At 42.8% G+C, this 18,078-nt stretch overlaps 2 protein-coding genes across 4 annotated transcripts in view; one reads left to right on the forward strand and one right to left on the reverse strand.

Annotated features, from left to right (window-relative positions):
* The window catches only part of CSGALNACT1 (chondroitin sulfate N-acetylgalactosaminyltransferase 1), a 42,927-nt gene extending 36,740 nt beyond the window's left edge, over nt 1-6,187 (forward strand). For all 3 annotated transcript variants that reach the window (XM_031048489.2, XM_031048491.2, XM_005148685.4), the window contains 4 exons: nt 218-396; nt 809-903; nt 3,952-4,033; nt 4,383-6,187. In XM_031048489.2, coding sequence (XP_030904349.2) covers nt 218-396; nt 809-903; nt 3,952-4,033; nt 4,383-4,666 — 640 coding nt within the window. In that variant the 3' untranslated portion in view covers nt 4,667-6,187. The remainder of the gene's footprint in view (nt 1-217; nt 397-808; nt 904-3,951; nt 4,034-4,382) is intronic.
* SH2D4A (SH2 domain containing 4A) lies at nt 6,002-17,822 on the reverse strand. The gene is made up of 9 exons (XM_005148617.3): nt 17,312-17,822; nt 16,420-16,579; nt 15,744-15,903; nt 13,724-13,789; nt 13,165-13,303; nt 11,788-12,004; nt 11,263-11,393; nt 10,209-10,429; nt 6,002-8,710 (listed from the first exon to the last, which is right to left on the reverse strand). Exons 1-9 carry the CDS (start codon nt 17,484-17,486, stop codon nt 8,618-8,620), a joined length of 1,362 nt encoding a protein of 453 aa, XP_005148674.2. The 5' UTR covers nt 17,487-17,822; the 3' UTR covers nt 6,002-8,617.
* Between the last annotated feature and the right edge of the window lie 256 nt (nt 17,823-18,078).

The raw sequence follows: 18,078 nt of genomic DNA on the forward strand, positions 1-18,078 counted from the left end.
TGAAGTCTGCCCAAAGGAAGAATGCTAGCAGAAAAGTACACAGGTCAAGCTCTGAATGTAGACATAGTTGAAATCTCAAAGTGGGTATTTCTTCCCTCAAACTGCTCTTAGAACTGTGACATTACAGATTTCTAGATTAATTGTTTCATACTGGGTTTCCTCACCCACATATTAAGAGCTAGAAGGACAGGGTCAGTTGCTGAATATTTTCTTTCAGATCAGCCAACTTCAAGAACTTCACCTTCATCCAGTTGAATGAAGAATTTTCCAGGGGCAAAGGATTAGATGTTGGTGCTCGATTTTGGAAAGGAAACAATGTTGTTCTCTTTTTTTGTGACGTGGACATATACTTCACAGCTGAATTCCTAAACTCCTGTAGATTGAACACACAGCCAGGTACTGCTACTCATGAAGTGTATTGTCTTTCAACAGATTTTTACCTATTGTGTAAGGGTCTTCACCAGAGTATTCTTCTTTGAATTGGTAATGAAGCTGCAGTAAATCATTCTTGAAACTTAGAGAATTAATTAAGAGGATAAAAATTCCATTGCTGGTTGGCTTTTGAAAGGTTATGACACTCCTGCTCCCACTGCGATGAATTTCTTGTCTTCAGCACCTGTGCTCTCTGGAACAAGATCTTTTTGTTAATTATATTATCCTCGCATTCATATTCTCATGCAAAGGACATAGGCTCAATCAAAATTTGTGTGATTTTGGATTTGGTCTTTCCTGGAGAGCATCTTGTAAGAGAGAGAAGTGAGTTTTATACAGCTTTAAAAGAAAATAAATGACCTATTGTCATTTCCAGGGAAGAAGGTGTTTTATCCCATCCTCTTCAGCCAGTATAACCCCAGTATAATTTATGGCCACCATGATTCCATCCCATCTTTAAAACAGCAGCTGGTAAGTACATGCTTCTCTTAATGGCTGCTTTTATTTGGACAAAGCATTTTGTAAAGGTGCATGTGCTTTTGGGTAACATTTTCCTATTCCTTGTGCATAGCCACCACCACACAGACAAAATTAACTACAGCAGTCACCTTACTGTGAGTTCTGCAGTTAAGTTTCCCAGGAAAGTATCTTGGTATCCTTTATTTTAACCCTTGTTTGATGTTTTATACATGGAGCCTAAGGATTTAAACCATGTTTGCTTCTCTGACAGAAGGGATTTTCCAGTTGGTGAACAGTTCCTCCATGGTGTGCTGTCTTGGGGTGGAGGTCCCTGATCTTGCTCTCATTTCTTTTTATTACTGAATAGTTTCTTTGCTTGCATCTTGGATAGCTCGCATTTGTAAAAAGTATACATATCCTTAGATGAGTCAGTGGAAACAGAATTCCAGAGGCTGTCACAATTATTTCTTCACTTACTTGAACACCTACAGTGGCTTTTCCTATCCCACATCATTAAACTGCCTGCAACCAGACAGTATGTTTCTGAAATGTACCATGTTGTCTCAGAGTCAAATCACATGCTTGGAGCTGTCCCTTCTGGCTTTAATCTGGTGCTGACATAACACAGCTTAACTCCACTGTTTTCCATCTCACCTGCTATCTTTGGTGTTAGAACAAAGCATTATGTTTAAAAACATTGCCATCAGGCATGCAATTAAAACAGGTAGTTGAAATAGTATAGGTCTCCTTGATAAGGAGGAAGCTGTTGTGAGGAAGAAGCAGAGCACACAAGAGATTCACATGAATGCTAGTGGCGGAGCCATTACATGGTGCTGCTGCAGATTCTATTCTCCATTCTCTTGTGCTCTGGCATCGCATTGTCTTGAAGCTAGAGGGGTGGTAGGAGTCACAGCTTTTCCTTTATGCTCACCCTCCACTCCTGCTTCTCTGCATAGGCAGTAGGTCCCAGTCCTCAGCCCACTAGCACTGGTAAATGGCTGAATTTGCAAACTGAAGCATAAACCAGCTATGTAGCTTCATTCAGTTTCTTTGGGCCAGATCCCAGACTGGCACAGCTGCCCTTCTTACTGCCAGGCACTGCACCTCTCAGAGCTCATTGTGTCCCAGGCTGGACACTGTCTCCAGAGCATCCCAACTTCTATTGTTTTCAGTAGGTAAAAATTAGCGTTGTTGTGAGCCTAACAACAGTCACAGCTGAAAAACATCACTAGGGATGTGAATCTAGTCTTCTGTCATCACTACAGCAACTTCCTGCAATCCCTCTAGAAAAATGAAGAATGAGAGTCTGAAAAATCAACCCAAAATATGTTAAAATCTTTTTTTGTCTACTGCTCCCTGTGTTATCCAACAGGTGGCCAGAAAGTCTTTTACTGAAGAGCCTGGAAAATCCTTCCTATTGTTTTTTTTTTTTCCCTCTGATGATACTTGTTCTGATAATACCATGGGATTCACATTAGCTCTTCTCTCTCTGATGAGAGTCCATCAGGGATCCTCAGGCTTTAAGCACTGTGCTTAGGAAATGAGAGTTTAGCTCTCAAGCTGGCATAAATTCCAAAAGCACATTGTCAGGATTGTGCAAATATTTATAGCTAATATTTGAATTGTAAAGTGTGATGCTTATGTCAGAAAAGCTTGATTTAAAGAAGCACTGCCAATCTAATTTTTATGTAGATTTTTGTATTTTCAGCCCACATTAGTTTCCAGGCATGAGGCCAGATCTGTGCCATTAAAAGAAGACATTGTTAGCACTCTGTCCTGTTACTTGGGCTGCTGAGGAAAAAAAAGGAACAGCCTTCAGCAATCTTTGACAGAATTTGATTTTTGCAGCAGCCACTTGCACTAATGGGAAATAATAACGCTAATGCATACAAGTAGCTTGCTGTAAGGGCAGCATTATGGAGATCTTCTGCTACATTGCAGACCTGACAGATACAATCTTGTTTCTTTTTAATTGGCTTCTGCAGCAGCTTGGCTTTGTCAAGGAAAGGAGAAATGAGAAAAGAAAGAGATAGCCACACAAGCAGTAAGGTAAAAACCATTGAAGTGACAAGGGTTATAAACAAAAAGGGGAGGCATGAACAAGAAATCAGGAGAGACTATTTTGGAAGAGGATTTTTGGGTAAAGAAAACGCTGGGCTTTGTAAATCTAGAAATGGAGATTGTCTCCTCATCTTCTGTAGCTCTGTGGCAAGTGAAGCCAAAATTTTCAAAACCTGCTGCTAAGGGGTAGGTTTGTAACTAGACCTTCAAGAGTGCTGACTTGCTTAGGGGATTAAAATACCTGTCCCAGTCCCCTGAAGCTTTTGGGTGTATCACCAGACTGGGTTAGGTCGCTTAAATTATGACCTCATGGATCTATACTTGGATATTTGCTTTTGGAAAGGATAACCATGGTTTCTTACTCATCTGATTTTATACCTGCAATATATAATGTGTTCATTGTCTATCTCAGTAATGCAGACTGCACATTCATCATTACAAAGGCTTTTATGGGATATATATCTACCACCTAACATTACTGGACTTCTATTTTAGCTGGATTTAGCAGTTCTGTAATAGAAAACTATTTTTACCATTTTCCTATTTTTTGTCAAAATTAAGGTAATCAAAAAGCTGTCAGTTATGTGATCAGATCAGAACCACTGGTTTCTTCCAGAGCTTCTGTGGTCTACAGCAGAGTTTGGCTTCTCTGGTTTACCAGTATGTTTCTTACATTTAATTTTAATCTCATAGAAACCAATAATTTTGGAGGATGCTTTGTCCACAAAGAAGCAAACTCCATAGAGAGATGTGATATGAATCCTTTTGGTCTACAACAGCAGGAGTGGATCAGGGGTTTATCCATGATAGCTAAAGACATAGCTGATTCTTCTGGGGCAAAAACATGCACATATCTACAAAACTGGTTCAGGATCAGCCATGGACTTACATGGGGAAGAACTAAAGAACTCCTATTTCTGCCCACATTCAGGGACTTATCTGCTTCTCACACTGAAAGCACTTCTGCTCCCATATAAACATTCCTTTCCCTCCATGCAGGTTATTAAGAAAGAAACTGGATTTTGGAGAGACTTTGGGTTTGGGATGACTTGCCAGTACAGATCTGATTTTATCAACATAGGTAAGAAAAGTACACTCCAATTACCGAGATACAGAAAACTGTGATCGGCTTCTCTTCCCTCGGCTAGTGTGTCTATGCCTCTAATTTGCAGCAGAGCTCTGGTTAGATGTTCAGACTACTCCTGGATGTCATAGAGGTTACCAGAATCAAAGCTCTGCTCAATTGAAATAAAGCAATTTTGTCTGATAGTGAAAGAGTTGAGGCTAAGAAATAGGGACACTTTGATGCTGGCAGAAAGTCTGGCTGTTTTAAAGGGCTGACTGGAGCTAGAGAATAGCTGTAGCGCAATTAATAGCACTAGTTTGCTAGTATACATTTCTAGTTTTATTTTGGATTTTGTTTGTATCAGGTGGCTTTGATCTGGACATTAAAGGATGGGGTGGTGAAGATGTACATCTGTACCGCAAATACATTCACAGCAACCTCATGGTGATCCGAACGCCTGTCAGGGGTCTTTTCCATCTGTGGCATGAAAAGCAGTGCCTGGATGAGCTGACCCCAGAGCAGTACAAAATGTGCATGCAGTCCAAGGCCATGAATGAGGCTTCTCACGGCCAGCTTGGGATGCTTGTTTTCAAGCAAGAGATCGAGACACACCTGCACAAACAGAAATGGAGCAAGAAGAAGGCATGAAGCAAGAAAGAGAGGCAAAACCCCTCTGAACTGGACTGTATGGTATTTTGGAAAAGAGCTGCTAACAAGAGAAGATGAGACTGAAAGAGGATGGTGATTCCAGCAGGATGGCAGCAGCAGATGAGGGAAAGCACTTGCTCTCCCTTCTTTTTTTTTTCCTTAATAGGACTTTTAAGTACTCCATCAGCCTGACTGTTCAGCACTTGCTTATGGGGCAGACCTGAACACCTGATGAGATTCAAGGTCACAGAGGCAATAAACATTACATAAATGACAGTGTGGTATTCACAGTAGCAAATGGATGTGCTCTTCCATTGAAATGTTTGTAAGATGTGTACAGTTATTTAAAGGATTGACCCGTTGGTGGGCCAATAATAATGAGACATTTTCTACATCTAGCCTGACATATCTAAAAAGGGCTATTTTTGAATATTTTGAAGGGCAGAGCTCCTGCTCTGGAAATGACATCTGATTGTTAACCATGATTAAGCTGGAGTGACCAAAAATCTTCTTCACTCAAGGAGCTAGGGTGGGGGAACAACAGCAGTGCACTGACAGGGTATTCCCAGTTCATTCAGAGGCAAGAGGCACCTCAGAAAGTGCTTTCTAACATCTAGGAGAAAGCCCTACTGGTCAAGCATGATGTTTCAAAAATGCTGGAAAGTAGTGCTTGTTCTCTTCTACAGACAGCAAACCAAAAGCACTGAGCCATGTTATATCACATAAATCAAATGGTGTTTTTCTGCTTTAGAATACTGTAAGTATCTCAAGATTTATTTTTAAATTAATTCGGTTTTGCTTGGGAATTATTTTGTCATACTTCAAGTTTTCTACTTCTAGCCTTACTAGGAAATAGTAACAGCCTTCCAAGACTTGAAAAATGCTCTTCAGATCTGTGTTTCCTATGGATGGGAACCAGGTTCAGATAAGTAAAGGGATTTTTCTACACAGTCTGGGTGCTGGGAGACAGAAGCTTTACCATGCTGAAGAAAAGGAAATACATATCAACTTGCAGTACCGATTTAGCTGGAGGCTTTAAACACTGAATGTCAGATAACAAAATTAATGACCATTAATTAATACCAAAGTATTCCTCTTAAACCAAATTAGAATCTTGCAGAGAGCATAGCGAGCTTTTTGTAATTAACAAAATAAATTTCTGTGATGGATTACTGGACCCTGAAAATTCTCTTATGATAATTATAGGTGCATCCCAAAAATTAGTCTCCTTCTTAATAGATTATTTCCAATTGCCTAAATATGTTGAAAGCATGAGTTACTGTTCTTATAAAGCATTTTTCTTTTAATGCTGACTGCTGTTTGTCATTTCAATGTACACTAGCCAACAAAAACTGCATGGGCTTGGAAATCCTGTTTGCTTACATATATGCTGAAACATGCTGTTTCTTTGGTTTATAGCTTCATATTAATTCAAAGTAGTCTGAGAATAGGTTCTAATTTGTTTTTTGGCTTGAAAAAGCTGGTGGGAGAAATATGCAACTGAACAATGAATAACACGCTATTTTTTGTTTTACTTGGAGAGCACTTATGAACCTCTTTTGAAAGCACCCTGTGCCCAATCTGCAGGCTGAAACCATACTACTGTAAGTACCTTTCCCCTTGACACATGTTTACATGCTGTTTTCTTCTGCTGGATGCATATGATCTGCATTGCAATTCCCTTGCAAATCACCAGATGTGCAAAACCAATGCAAACGTACAACAAAAAGAATGGAAACTCTGTATGCTTAAAAACCCAACCCCCAAATACATAACTTCCCATAAAAACTTCAGTTACCTCAAGTAGGTCTTCCAAAGAACTGTTTTGTTCCCAGATTACATGATAGCTTATTTATAAAGGGCTTTGTTTTGATGGAGTATCTTTTTAAATACACAATAGGAGGAGACAGGTATGGCTTGTTGAATATATATGAGAGCTGTGGTAACTCAGCTGCTCCAAGATAATAGTTGTTCCTACAGTCCCACTTAACCTGAATTTGAAACTGAGTGATGTATGTTAGGAAAGATTCATAATAATAACCTGCCTCAAGCCTAACCTTAATATTTCCATGATGTTTTTAATTTATCCGCCTTTAGGTTTCCCTAAGCCCTCAGCTTAATGTATCTTTGAGGTTGGCCACACTTACGGAGCAGGGGTAGACAGATGATCTCCAGAGGCTTCTTCAAATCTATATTACTCTGTAATTAGAAGCATTGGGTACCTGTAAATTCAACACTTTGTTAGTCTGGATATCTTAGCAAGCATGTCATCCAGTCCCTGTGGGAGTTTCACAAGTTGTGTGTTCAAATAGTACCCAACAGGACAACAGCTATGGCACGTTCTTCACATGAGAACTGATGCTAACTTTTCTCTGGGATCTCTGAGTGACTTTTAATTTTAGCCATATTTTTCAAAAGAAACAGAGTCTGGAGAGGGAAAGAGAGATTTTTTTTCCCCTACAAATATTCTGGCACTGCCTCTGCTGATTTTTGCAGATTATTTTGCAAATATCTCTTTGATACAGTGCCTTAAGAAGCTCCTTATGTCATTTCCATTGCCAGTGTTGTCACTTTCAGAATTTCTCTTTAAGGTTTTATCTCCAGACATAAACCTGCTGTAACTGGAATGCTTTTATTCCTCCTTCACTGTGTGGAAACCACCTATCAGCAGAGTTGTAAATTTTAAGACCAGATAATTGTAATAGTTTCTTTGAGTCTGTATTCTGCAAGATGCAGATCAACGTAGGACTGAAGTTTCTGACTGCTTCCTCAAGTTAAGCCCTGACCCAATAGAATAGCCCTGACCCAATAGACAGAAGGGAACAGGTAAACCAACTGAAACCAAATTGACTCTTGTTCACGATTTGAGGCTTTTATCTCTAAAACGTTTTTGCAGATTTGTACCAAAATCCTCAGCTGTACAGTTTGTCACATGCAACAACAAGATGAGGGAACCTGGGTGGGGATTCATTTTTCCAGCCTCTCCCACGGTATTCTGAAGTATATATTTAAAGAGCAGCATAACAGATAAAAAGAGAGAATATTATGTTGAAAGAACAAGTTCTATATTAAAGTTTACCCCCGACGCGTCTCAGTAATCTGGACACAACTTGCAATAAATAGCTCCATTTTGCAAAATAGCTGGCAAACGCTCTTCTGTAAACTGTACTAATACTGATATAGGCACTGCTTCTTACATCTTTTAGGTTCTGTGCATGTGGAAGTCTTTCATACAAATTCCTATATAGTTTCTCCTTTCCATTTCAAAAGACTAATCTCTATGCAGAAAGGATAGTGTGGGACTTAAATACAAGTTAAAAGGGTGAAGATCTACATTCAGAGGCTAAAAGAGTTTTAAAAATGTACTTTTCATGAAAATCCCTCTTTACAGAGAACACCTTTCACTGAAAGGCACAGAGGGTTTGCTTGGATGTTTGGCTTGAATATCCTTGATTCCAAGCACACAGCATTTTACAGGATTTATCTTCACATTATGCAAATTACTGTATCAAGAAGGTTCACCCCCTCCAAGTATTTTTGTGCCTTCAGGAAGGTATGATCTCATTCAGCTGTAGACACCAATCTATTTCCCAGATGGCACACAACCTGGCATTCAAGAACAAAAGGCAGCTTGAATACAGAAGTCCCCGAGGAAATCTGCAAACACCCACTGAAAATACATGGCAGTATCTTCCTGCTCAACTGATTACTTCATCATTTCATTCACTCCACTGTGCAGGATGCATCCAAGTGCTTTGCAGCTTGCTGGGCTGATGCATCCAGTAACTCAGTTGATACAGCTCACAACAGTACTTATACTCCCTCTGCTTTGTTGTGAAGGATAAAAAGCAAAGGCACTGATGGCAGCTATTTCAGGTAAGCATCAACAGCTCTAGTTTGAAGTTCAGCCTGTGAATACGAGCATGGGGCTGCACAGTAAGACTGGGAGGCTCATTCAAAGAGAGAGATGTAATCTGCCTCTTGATCCTCTTGGCCACATGGGTAAAGCAACAGCTCCTTTCCCAAGGAAGTGATGGGTTCATCCTGTTGATAAAGGATATGATTAAGCACCATCTTTCAAACAGACCTTACTTATCACAGCATCACAGGGTGAGCAACAGTCTCCCTGCCTCTGTAACAGTGTGGTTTTGTTCATCTGTGTGAGACAGCTTAGTGTCCCAGGGAACTTGCAGAGGGATACACATAAAGTCTTCATAAAACAATGTCTGTGCTTGGTGCAGTAACCCAGTGACATGACTCTGGCAGTTCTTGGAAAGAGCTGTGCTTGTCTTGTAAGCAGCCACAGCTTCTATGGTGTGAAATGCTGCCTTGAAAGTGCTGGAGCAAGAACTGTGTAGCATGCAGGTAAGCAGGACAGGATGGTTGTGGACTGTGGTCCTGACTGTGTTTTTGGGAGGGACAAGGGTGGATACTGGAGTGAGCACATGCCTCTGCTTGGGCAAGCCCTGTTCTAACAAGGAAATTCCCCTGATAGTACAGTCTCTGTTTCCCATCTTTCTCCACCCTGGCAGCATGTGCATGATGGGAACTTGCCTTCTCTTGTGGTCACTTGGTGGGTGATAAGCAGAACCCACTAGAGAAGCTCACAAAGTAGGTTCATTCTCCCCACATCTGCTATAGTGCAGGGGGTCTGTAGAGTTCTTTGCAGGCTGTGGGCATTGCTCTATCTTTAAAGCCTGACTGCATATCTGTTACATCCCCTGGCTCTGGTACCAATAGTTGTATTGCTCCTGCTTTCAACAATTTCAGTCTGAACTGTGAAACCCATGCAAGAAGCAAGTTTGGGTAACCCAGGTAGAGCTCCATGTAGCAAATGAGCTCAGATGTTTTACTCATGTCCCGTTTTGTTTAGCCATGTCTGTATTATGCTTGGCACTTAGTTAAAAGAAATGTGGATTTTAAATGAACCTTCAGGCAAAATGATTGTCCTGTCCCTGGGAAGATCTTACAATAAAGGAATGAATAATCCATCTGACCCTCCTTGGAGCCCATGTAACTGCAGTCAGTGGTAGTGAATATTACTGTTATTGTTGCAAAAACTTGCCAGCCTTCTTCCTTCCCTTCTATTTTTTCATCTTTGCTCAGTATTACACCTTGCCTGCTTTGACATTATAAAGATACCTTGGTCTCTTTCATGCCAAAGCTGGAGACAAGCAGGACTTTCTGCTTACCCAACTTGCCAGGACCCCACAGCCATGGAGAGAATGAAAAAAAAGGAGTCTGCAGGAGTATGCTGTTACCTCTCACCAGCATTTCTACTGAACAGCGTGTAACTGAAGCCCTGTGTGCAAGGTGCTTTCCATACCTGAGGGGAAGTGAGTCAGGTCAGAAATGTTTGAGGTGCTTTAAGTTGCCTGAGGTGTACCCATCAGGCTGGAATACCCTTCTGGAGCAGCTGGATACCCAACAGCAGCTGAAATGGGTCTGGTTGCCTACTTTAAAACAATTGGATCTATTCTTTCTTATTTTGAAGGGCCCTGAGTCAATTAAGCAGTTAATGAATGCATTGCTAGATATTCACCTTGTGGTAGTCTACAAGGTCAGCCAGTGTTGAATGCTGTAGCTGGTCCACTCCAAGGAAGCTGTAGGAATCACTGGAGGCATCAATGAGGAAGTGTTTACATCCTTCTACAGATCGATAGGAGAGCACGTAGCCTTTGATTTTCTCACTGACCCGGACCAGAAAACTCCCTGGTACTGTTTTATTCAGAAGCTCTTCTGCTTTCTTAGAGGTTAGGATACCTGTACAAAATCAAACCAGAAAACTGAAGGGAGAAAAACTTGTGTGCAGGACTGGATGGAAGAGTTCTCACAAGAAATCTGCTTTACTGTTCCAAAGCTGGTCCATGGTGCTTCCATCCCTTGCGCTGTTTCCTCACCCAGTAGCCCAGGAAGAACAGTACTGCCATTGCTAGCAGCAAGCCATGGCAACATGCTAGCTTAGCATTATGGTAACTTCTCCAGATTTGGATGATTATGAATGTGCATGGCTCAAAAGGATGGTTTCTGCATTATGAGCAAGAATAGCATTGCAGTGTGTTGTTTGTTGATTCCAGTACAACAGGGCTGGGCAGACAGTGACCATAGGTCCTGTCAGAAAGCGGTGTAAGCATTAAAAGCCCAGTTACAAGAGGATAACTCTCGTTGCTGCAGTCTCAGATCAAACGTGTTTCCAAAGCAGGGGAGATGGATGGGATCATGACGACTCATTAGAAGCAGAACTGAAAAGGTGATGATGAGCACCCATGGAGGGAGAATGACCTGGGGCCAAGGATGAGGTATGCCCAAATCTCTCTCATCCTGGTCCAAACAGTTGCCAGAGTGACTATGCATCCAGTACAGGGAGGAAGGAGTGTCATCAAGATAGAGGGCATTTTGAAGATCTGGCCTCTGTTCTAACACTTCAGCTCGCCCTTTCTCATTATGCTAAGGGAATTTAAACTACATTCATAGGTATTTAAAATGGAAAACCTAGCCGCCTTCAAAAAGCTCCTGGGCCCAGTCTATGCAGCAGCCATGTTAGCAGGAACAGCTCCTGAAAGAGTTGGGTTGGGGCAGAAATGCTCAGGACTCACCGTGAAACCAAGGAGCTATTGTGTCTGTGGTTTTCTGATAGCCAGCTCGGAGAGGGAATTGCTCCTCTCTGAACCACCTGATGATGCTTTCTTCAGTGGAATTGGAGATTGTTCTCTGGATTCCCTCTTTCCTGTTTGAAAAGACCATGGTTAGTGCATCAAATGCAAATGATGGCTTTTGGGTCCTTGGCAGGACTTCGCTTTTGTTCAGAATGTTAAGAACAGCCCTGAACTTAACACTAGTGCAACTGTCAGCAATATTATATGGTTTTCAGTGGACATTTAGCATGGAACGTGTATGCATTTTAGGCTTAGGATACTCTACTAAATAAACCTGTTACATTTCAATAATGAACAAATATGACTCATTACATCCTAGGCTGGCATATAGCCTAGGCTCCGCATTTTTCCCTGTGGGGTCTCTTCTCCATGCAAGAAAGAGAGTTAAGCATTCCCATCTCAACCATGCTAGAGCAGAAGAATCTAATCTGTTCTCCCCTCCACAGTGCACAGGGGTTTCCTTACCGAATCGTTCTCCCATTTGACATCGCAGGAGGTAGAAGTTTAGGCTTAGGAGGGAGAGGTGGATATTGGAGTGGTCGACGATCTCTTGCTGTGGCACCCTTGGAAATATCTGCCTGCTTCCCTTTGTGGATGCCCTGCAGTGAGAGTCTCCTGTAGTCATCCCTGGCTTGCCGTGCAAGAGAGCGTCTCTTCTCATCTGCTGCCCTGGATTTCTTCACTGGAACAAAAAGAGATTCCTACAGGAGCGAACAAGCAGGCAAGTTTTAAGCTTGCTGCCCTTTGGCCATCTGCCTGTTTGATGAAGTGGAAGAACAACTTGTTTCACAAGGTTGCACTCAATTGTGAGGCCATTTGCCATGTGTCTCCCCTCACTTTTGGGTATCTGCTACTTAACAGGGCTCAGTTCTTATTCCTTCAAGAGTTTAAACACCTGGGTTCTTTTTGAGCACCAGGTAGGTCCCTTTGAACTTGCAGACTACTTGGTTCTGTTTTAGATGCTGATTCCTGGCTCAGACATACATTCTGTCATACCTTTCATGAGAGCCAGTGGGGAGGGGTTATGGAATTAAAGCAGCTGGAATTACTCTAAATCAGTCCTTTGAAGGATTGGAAAGTGCTGGTCATATCTTGAGGGTGGAGGGAGTCTTGTTTAAACTCGTATAGAAAGAGGAGAACTTGACCAGATATATTTTTTTTTTAGTGTAAAACTGCCTTGATTGTCTAGGTCCAGCTCATCCTGGAATCTCAGGAGTAACAAGCTCTCCGGTTGGTCTGAACCAGGCTTCTCCCCAGCCTGAAGTGGAAACTACTGGTAGTATAGCACTGCCATCTGCTGAGCAGCAGGGGAGCAAAGAGGAAAAAGATGCCTCAGGTTCTCCTTTAGGAAGTACTAGGCAGCAGTGATGGATACTACTGCAAGTTTCATACTGGAAAGTATGTGTTTGCCATTTTCCTTTGTATCTCTTTGGAATCACTACATGACACAGGGCAGCAAGGGCCTGTTTAGGTGGGATCGTCCTTGAATGTCAAGCACGGAAAACCCTTTTTAGTTAGTCCCTGTCACCCATTATCCTTGTCCTTGAGATCAATGGTTACTACAAAGACCTACAAAAAGCCAGCTTCTAGTTTAATTAGCCAGGCTATATTCATGGGATCTCTATTTGTTGCTTGTTTTAATATAGTATCTGTAGGAAAATTTTCCATTCCCTGCTCAGCTCTAGTTCCAGTGTTGTGTGGACTCGGTGCTATAATATATTTCTGATTATGCAGTGCTGTATTTCTCCCCAGTACACCCACCAACCAATTGTTCAGTCCAGTGTGTGAGGAGAAGGATCCCACAGAATCTTAGGATTTCTCAAGCCCCGTCTAAGATCTTACAGGATTCCTGCCATTCAGGCTCATTCTCATCCAATTTCTGCAGCGTCCTCTGGCTCTCTGAGCTGGGGTGGCTCTGCAGTATTGCCTCCTGGGGGGCTGTGGTTTCTTCTCCTGCATTTCTCCTCTGTGCTTCTTTTGTCTGTGAAAGAAACAGTATGTTCAGGTTTGTCTCAAGCTAGTTTTAACCTTGCTTTTTAGCTAGCCCTGAAGTACTGGCAACTCCATTCCTTATTGTGAATCCCTCTGGTTTCAACAGCATATAGACACTCTGTCTTTACTGCAGGTGACAACAGAGGAAGTAAGGGAAAACAATCTATCAGAAATCATCTCCCTGTAGTGCTCTCTAGACTGCCAGCCTGGCCTGCTTTGTATGATCTCCAAATCATCACACCATACATCAAGAGCATGGAAATGATGGATAAAACTGATCCAACAACTGGTGAGGACATTCTTGGGTCAGGTGAGTCTGACTGGAACTCGGAGGCTGACTGGGTCTCTAGGATAAAGTCTGAACCCTGCTCTGTTAAAACTGTTAAAAGCATCCTACATTGCCACTTACCTGTTGGAAACCACATTTCCTCATGTGACAGGCTGCCAGCATCTGGTGAACATCCCTGGTTTCCCTCTGGGCAGAGGAAAAGAGTGGTGAGAAATAAATGTGACATCAGGACTACTGCTCTTTTTATGAGCAATAGGTATTTAATGCAGAAGCAGCAATGTGACATTTATGTTAAAAAAAATTCTTCAGCCTTCTCTAACAAGCACTGATTTATTTCATCATATTAGGCCTAATATGCCACAAGAGGAGAACTCAGGGGTGTCAAGATAGTCATAAGCCTGGATTTGCTAAACAATTCTCCCAGGTGCTCCCAGGGAGAAGCCCTTTCCTTCCCTCCCTCTAAAGCAAGCCCTAACTGAACCTGCCATCCCCAGCTCTACCTGCCTGTTCTCATTTGCTGCTGTGTCTGAGGTGCTACAAACCCCTGCTTGTCAAACTGACCCAGCTAGCTTCATTTCTTGTGATTACTCTTCCCTGCAAACCAGTCTAGCTACCCTGGCAGCAGCCACTAGCTGAGACCTGCCTTTGAAGTCAAACAGTTAGACTTGTCTTTGAGCAAACACCCCCTCCTTCCCCATTGGACCCAGACTGTGTTCCATGGCACAGTGAGTAGCAAGTTAACTGTACTACACTGCTTAACAAGGACACACTTTTTTTTATCCCCATCACCCTCTTAGCTGATATTTAATATAAACTTGGCTTTCCAATTTCCCTTCCCTTGACAGGAAACTAGGAACTTCAAATGTGCATGACGCAGCTTGCTTTCTTAGATTAGTCCCCCATCCCTTGCAGCAAACAAAGAGAGGTAAGAAAAAATCCCTCCCCTGGCATAGAAAATGCAACACGGATCTTTGGTCTGGATCCCTGCTTCTAATAACAATGATGTCCCAGAAACCTGGGAAAAATTATTAATAATTTAATGACAGAAACCAGAAGTAAAATATGTAATGCCCCTCTATTTCCATGGGCAAGACTTTGAAAAGTGTTTAGATTTTTGGGGGGTGATGGTGGGATTTTTTTGTTTGGGTTTTGTTTTTGCTTTTTCTTTATTAGCTGTGACTAACAGCTTCCTCTGAAAGGAAAAAAAATCTCCCACATAGTTGCTCAACTTCAGCAAACAGTGCTAAGAAAACCCCATGTGAGTCAGAGGCTCTTGATAAGGGAGACAGCCATTCCAAATACACTTCAGTATTTTGGGAGCAGCAGGAGAGGCACGTTGCCAAAACCTAACCTTCAGTTATCATGCCTTTTACACTGAAATATGGAGTGTCTGCATAATAAAAGAATGTACATTCATACGACTTAGCAGCAAAAGGCTGAATGAAAACACTGCTGAATGATACTGGGCTTCTCCCTTTGAATTGTCAGGGGGTTCTGTTCAGCTTTGGTTGCACAGATAGTCAATTCAGCTCATCTTTTTTCTCAGTTCTCTGCAAAGGGCTTTTTGTAGACAGTTAAAAAGTATAGGTATATTTATTGTTGAAGAAAAGTATTTCTGTAGTGAAGCACCACAGCAAAACAGACACTGCATTTGCAGTTGTCCTGTGCTATCAGTATCATAAGCTATTGTTTAACTATTTTAGAAGACAAAAGAAAAAGAAGAGCCTAAAATATGCATGTCAGAGTATGCTGGTAAGATTATCATAATCTGATTTTATACAAGTAGATGGTTTGTTTCAGGTATGTGGCCTTCCACATAAGGATCATGGAATACCCTCCCTGGTCTTGCCTCAAAGCCATCCAAAACTGCCACAGAGCAGGAAGAAAAGTACTGCAACCCTTGTTTTACCCACAGAGAACGGAGCAAATGAATCCAGAGTAATTTATAGCACTTGAACCTCCCTAGTTCTAAGGAAGAATATAACAGCATGTTCTTCTCTGACTACAGAAGAAAAGACTTAACAGTTAGCTGGCTTCTTTTCTTCTTCAAATTACTATTTACAGCAGCCAGGATTTGCTGCACTTCCTAGATCTCAAAGGACATGTTTGTGATGGTTATGGAAAAAAGGGGGGAAACTACCTTTGTGATCTCCTGGCTTTTCCCTGCTGCAGCAGCAGTAATTTTCCTCCCACATTCCTTCTTTTCCTCCACAGTGCTTTTCTTATTCCCATGAAGATCTGTCTCACCTAGGACTCCTGGTTGTAGATGTAAAGACTGTGTTACAGAAGAGTCAGTCTCTCTGAAATGCAAGAGTGAGAGAGGACTTAAGAACCTGAGGGGGTCACTTTCTGTTCTCTGGGCATCTTGTGAGGAAGCTGCACATGGGCAGAGCAGTGCTGCAATGAAGCAATGTGTGCAGGCAGCTATCATAGCTCCAAATCAGGTAGGTGGAATAATTAAATTAATGGCTTGCGGTGAGTAATTGTTGTCCTGCTGTGCATGGGCACCCGCTGGTTAATCAGTGGCAATCCAAACTCATCATGTGCTTTAATAATAGAGTTAACATTTCCTGTGGTCTGCAGAGGGTACCATGCAAGAGTCATATCACAGGAAGCTCAATGAGCCAGGTCAAGCCTCAGGCTGGGTCCGGTCTCTGCCAGCACTCTGTGTACATACAGCCTCTGCCTTTTGCCTGCAAGTTGAGTGCAACAGTGGTAGCCACAGCCCCTGCAGAGAAGACTCCAGCCTCTGGGTCCTTAGAAATGCCTTCTCCTCCATGTCTGCTCACCGAGTCCTGTTGCTGAAGGGTGCTTACCTGCCCTCCTTACTTTGCTCTCTCACCAGCTGCTTTGCCCTTTGTGCCTGGATCTCTTCACAGATAGCAGCATATGATTTATCTGAAGGATGCTCGCCCATCACCCAGACCCAGACGTCGTTGTCAGCACCGAGCTTCCATGTCACTGACTTCCCATTGGCTGGAAAAAAAAGTAGCTCTTTGGGAAATGCTGTCTGGTGCCTCCATGCAGGGTGTATGTCCTGCCTGCTGTGCCCTCCTGGCTGCCACTGATGGCAGAGCCTTTCCAAAAGCATCAGCAGTTTGGGAAAGCTGGGCTGGGAGACACCACATGTCCCCCATTTCATTTCACCATAAAGAAGCTACGTCAGTGAAGGACACAATTCTGAGTCTGGGGGCAGAGAAAACTCACCACATCCTCCCCAGACTGTGTGAGGGTGAGCTACCTGCAAACAGCATACTTCTGGGAGAAGAGTGCTATCTTCCCAGGAGCTGGCACACTGTGTAATCCTAGCTAAGGGTCTAAAGGCACAACGGGAACCCCATTGCAGATCTGGTGCCCCAAGACAGACGTTCAAGTCCATGGTTATTTAATGGGCTGATTAAGAGGCCCCATTTAGTGGGATACTTAATGAGAGGCACCTCCTGGGGCCAAGTAAGTTCTGTCTTTCCAGCTAGAGCTGTTGAGCAATTTGGTCAAGGACAGAGTGTCTGGGCCAGGGACTAACACCATTGCTTGCCTGATCAAAACTAGCCCACTGCAGTTGGGTTTAGTTACGGTTTGGAAATACAACTACTATATGTCCCTGAGGGAAGAAATTACTCTAAGGAAATTATCTCCTAATTTCTAGGGAGCAATTGACTTGGCCAGATCTGGGCCAGATGGGGAAGCAGCTGGCAGGCAAAAGCTTACCTTTTCTCGGCAGTTGTTTCTTTGCTGAAGCCTTGTCCATAGCAGCTTCTCTTTCTTCCCATCGTCTGATCTGTTCCTGCCGCATCTTGAAGAAGAGGATCTGCTTTTGCTCCTCACTGAGTTCTGCCAGCAGGTCAGGATCAATGTACATTTCCGATAGTATCTGTTTCAGCATGGCTGCAGGTTTCAGTTACACGCGTTTGAGGCAATGATCTCCAGGGATCAGCTCCTCTTCCTGGCTCCGACAAGAAAGTCTCTCCCCTCCTGAGCCTGGAGCAGGAATGCAGGCGTGCCAGAGTAATTATACTTCTGTCTTTTTTTTTAGCTCAGACTTCCTGCACAGACCAAAAAGGTAAATAAGCAACTTAAAACCTGCTGTTAAGATTCCTTGAAATAAGAGGTGAACTCAGCTCCCACGCAGCCCCTGTCCGCTCTGCAGGGAGAGCTGACCAGAGGGATGAGTCCTTGAATGCGGTGGTTGTTGATACTCTGATAAACCCAGCTGATAGTATATCAAGAGAGAGCGCTGCCTGTTACAGTCATCAGAGGTGCGGCTTGGCTGTGCCCAAGCAAACATTCCTGCTGGGCAAGGAATCAATGAACCCATGACTAGACGGCTCCTCCTCCTTCCAAAGGGGAAAACTTTGATGATCAAAAGCCCAGCCTGCCTTGTTTCATGAAAGAGAGATGGGGAGGGCTTTCAGCTCTGCTTTTGAGGCAGGAGTAAGAATTTTGGGGTGCTCCTGTCCATCAAATGCAGCCTCATG

Source organism: Melopsittacus undulatus, chromosome 7 (genome assembly GCF_012275295.1).
Source record: "Melopsittacus undulatus isolate bMelUnd1 chromosome 7, bMelUnd1.mat.Z, whole genome shotgun sequence".
NCBI lineage: Eukaryota > Metazoa > Chordata > Aves > Psittaciformes > Psittaculidae > Melopsittacus > Melopsittacus undulatus.

Coding starts and splice junctions, on each gene's coding strand:
- SH2D4A (XM_005148617.3), bottom strand. CDS start 17,486: ATGCTGAAACAGATACTATCGGAAATGTACATTGATCCTGACCTGCTG. Junction 13,790..15,743: donor AAAGCCAGGAGATCACAAAG/GTAGTTTCCCCC, acceptor TCCTCTGCCCAG/AGGGAAACCAGGGATGTTCA. Junction 12,005..13,164: donor GCCTGAATGGCAGGAATCCT/GTAAGATCTTAG, acceptor TTTTTGTTCCAG/TGAAGAAATCCAGGGCAGCA.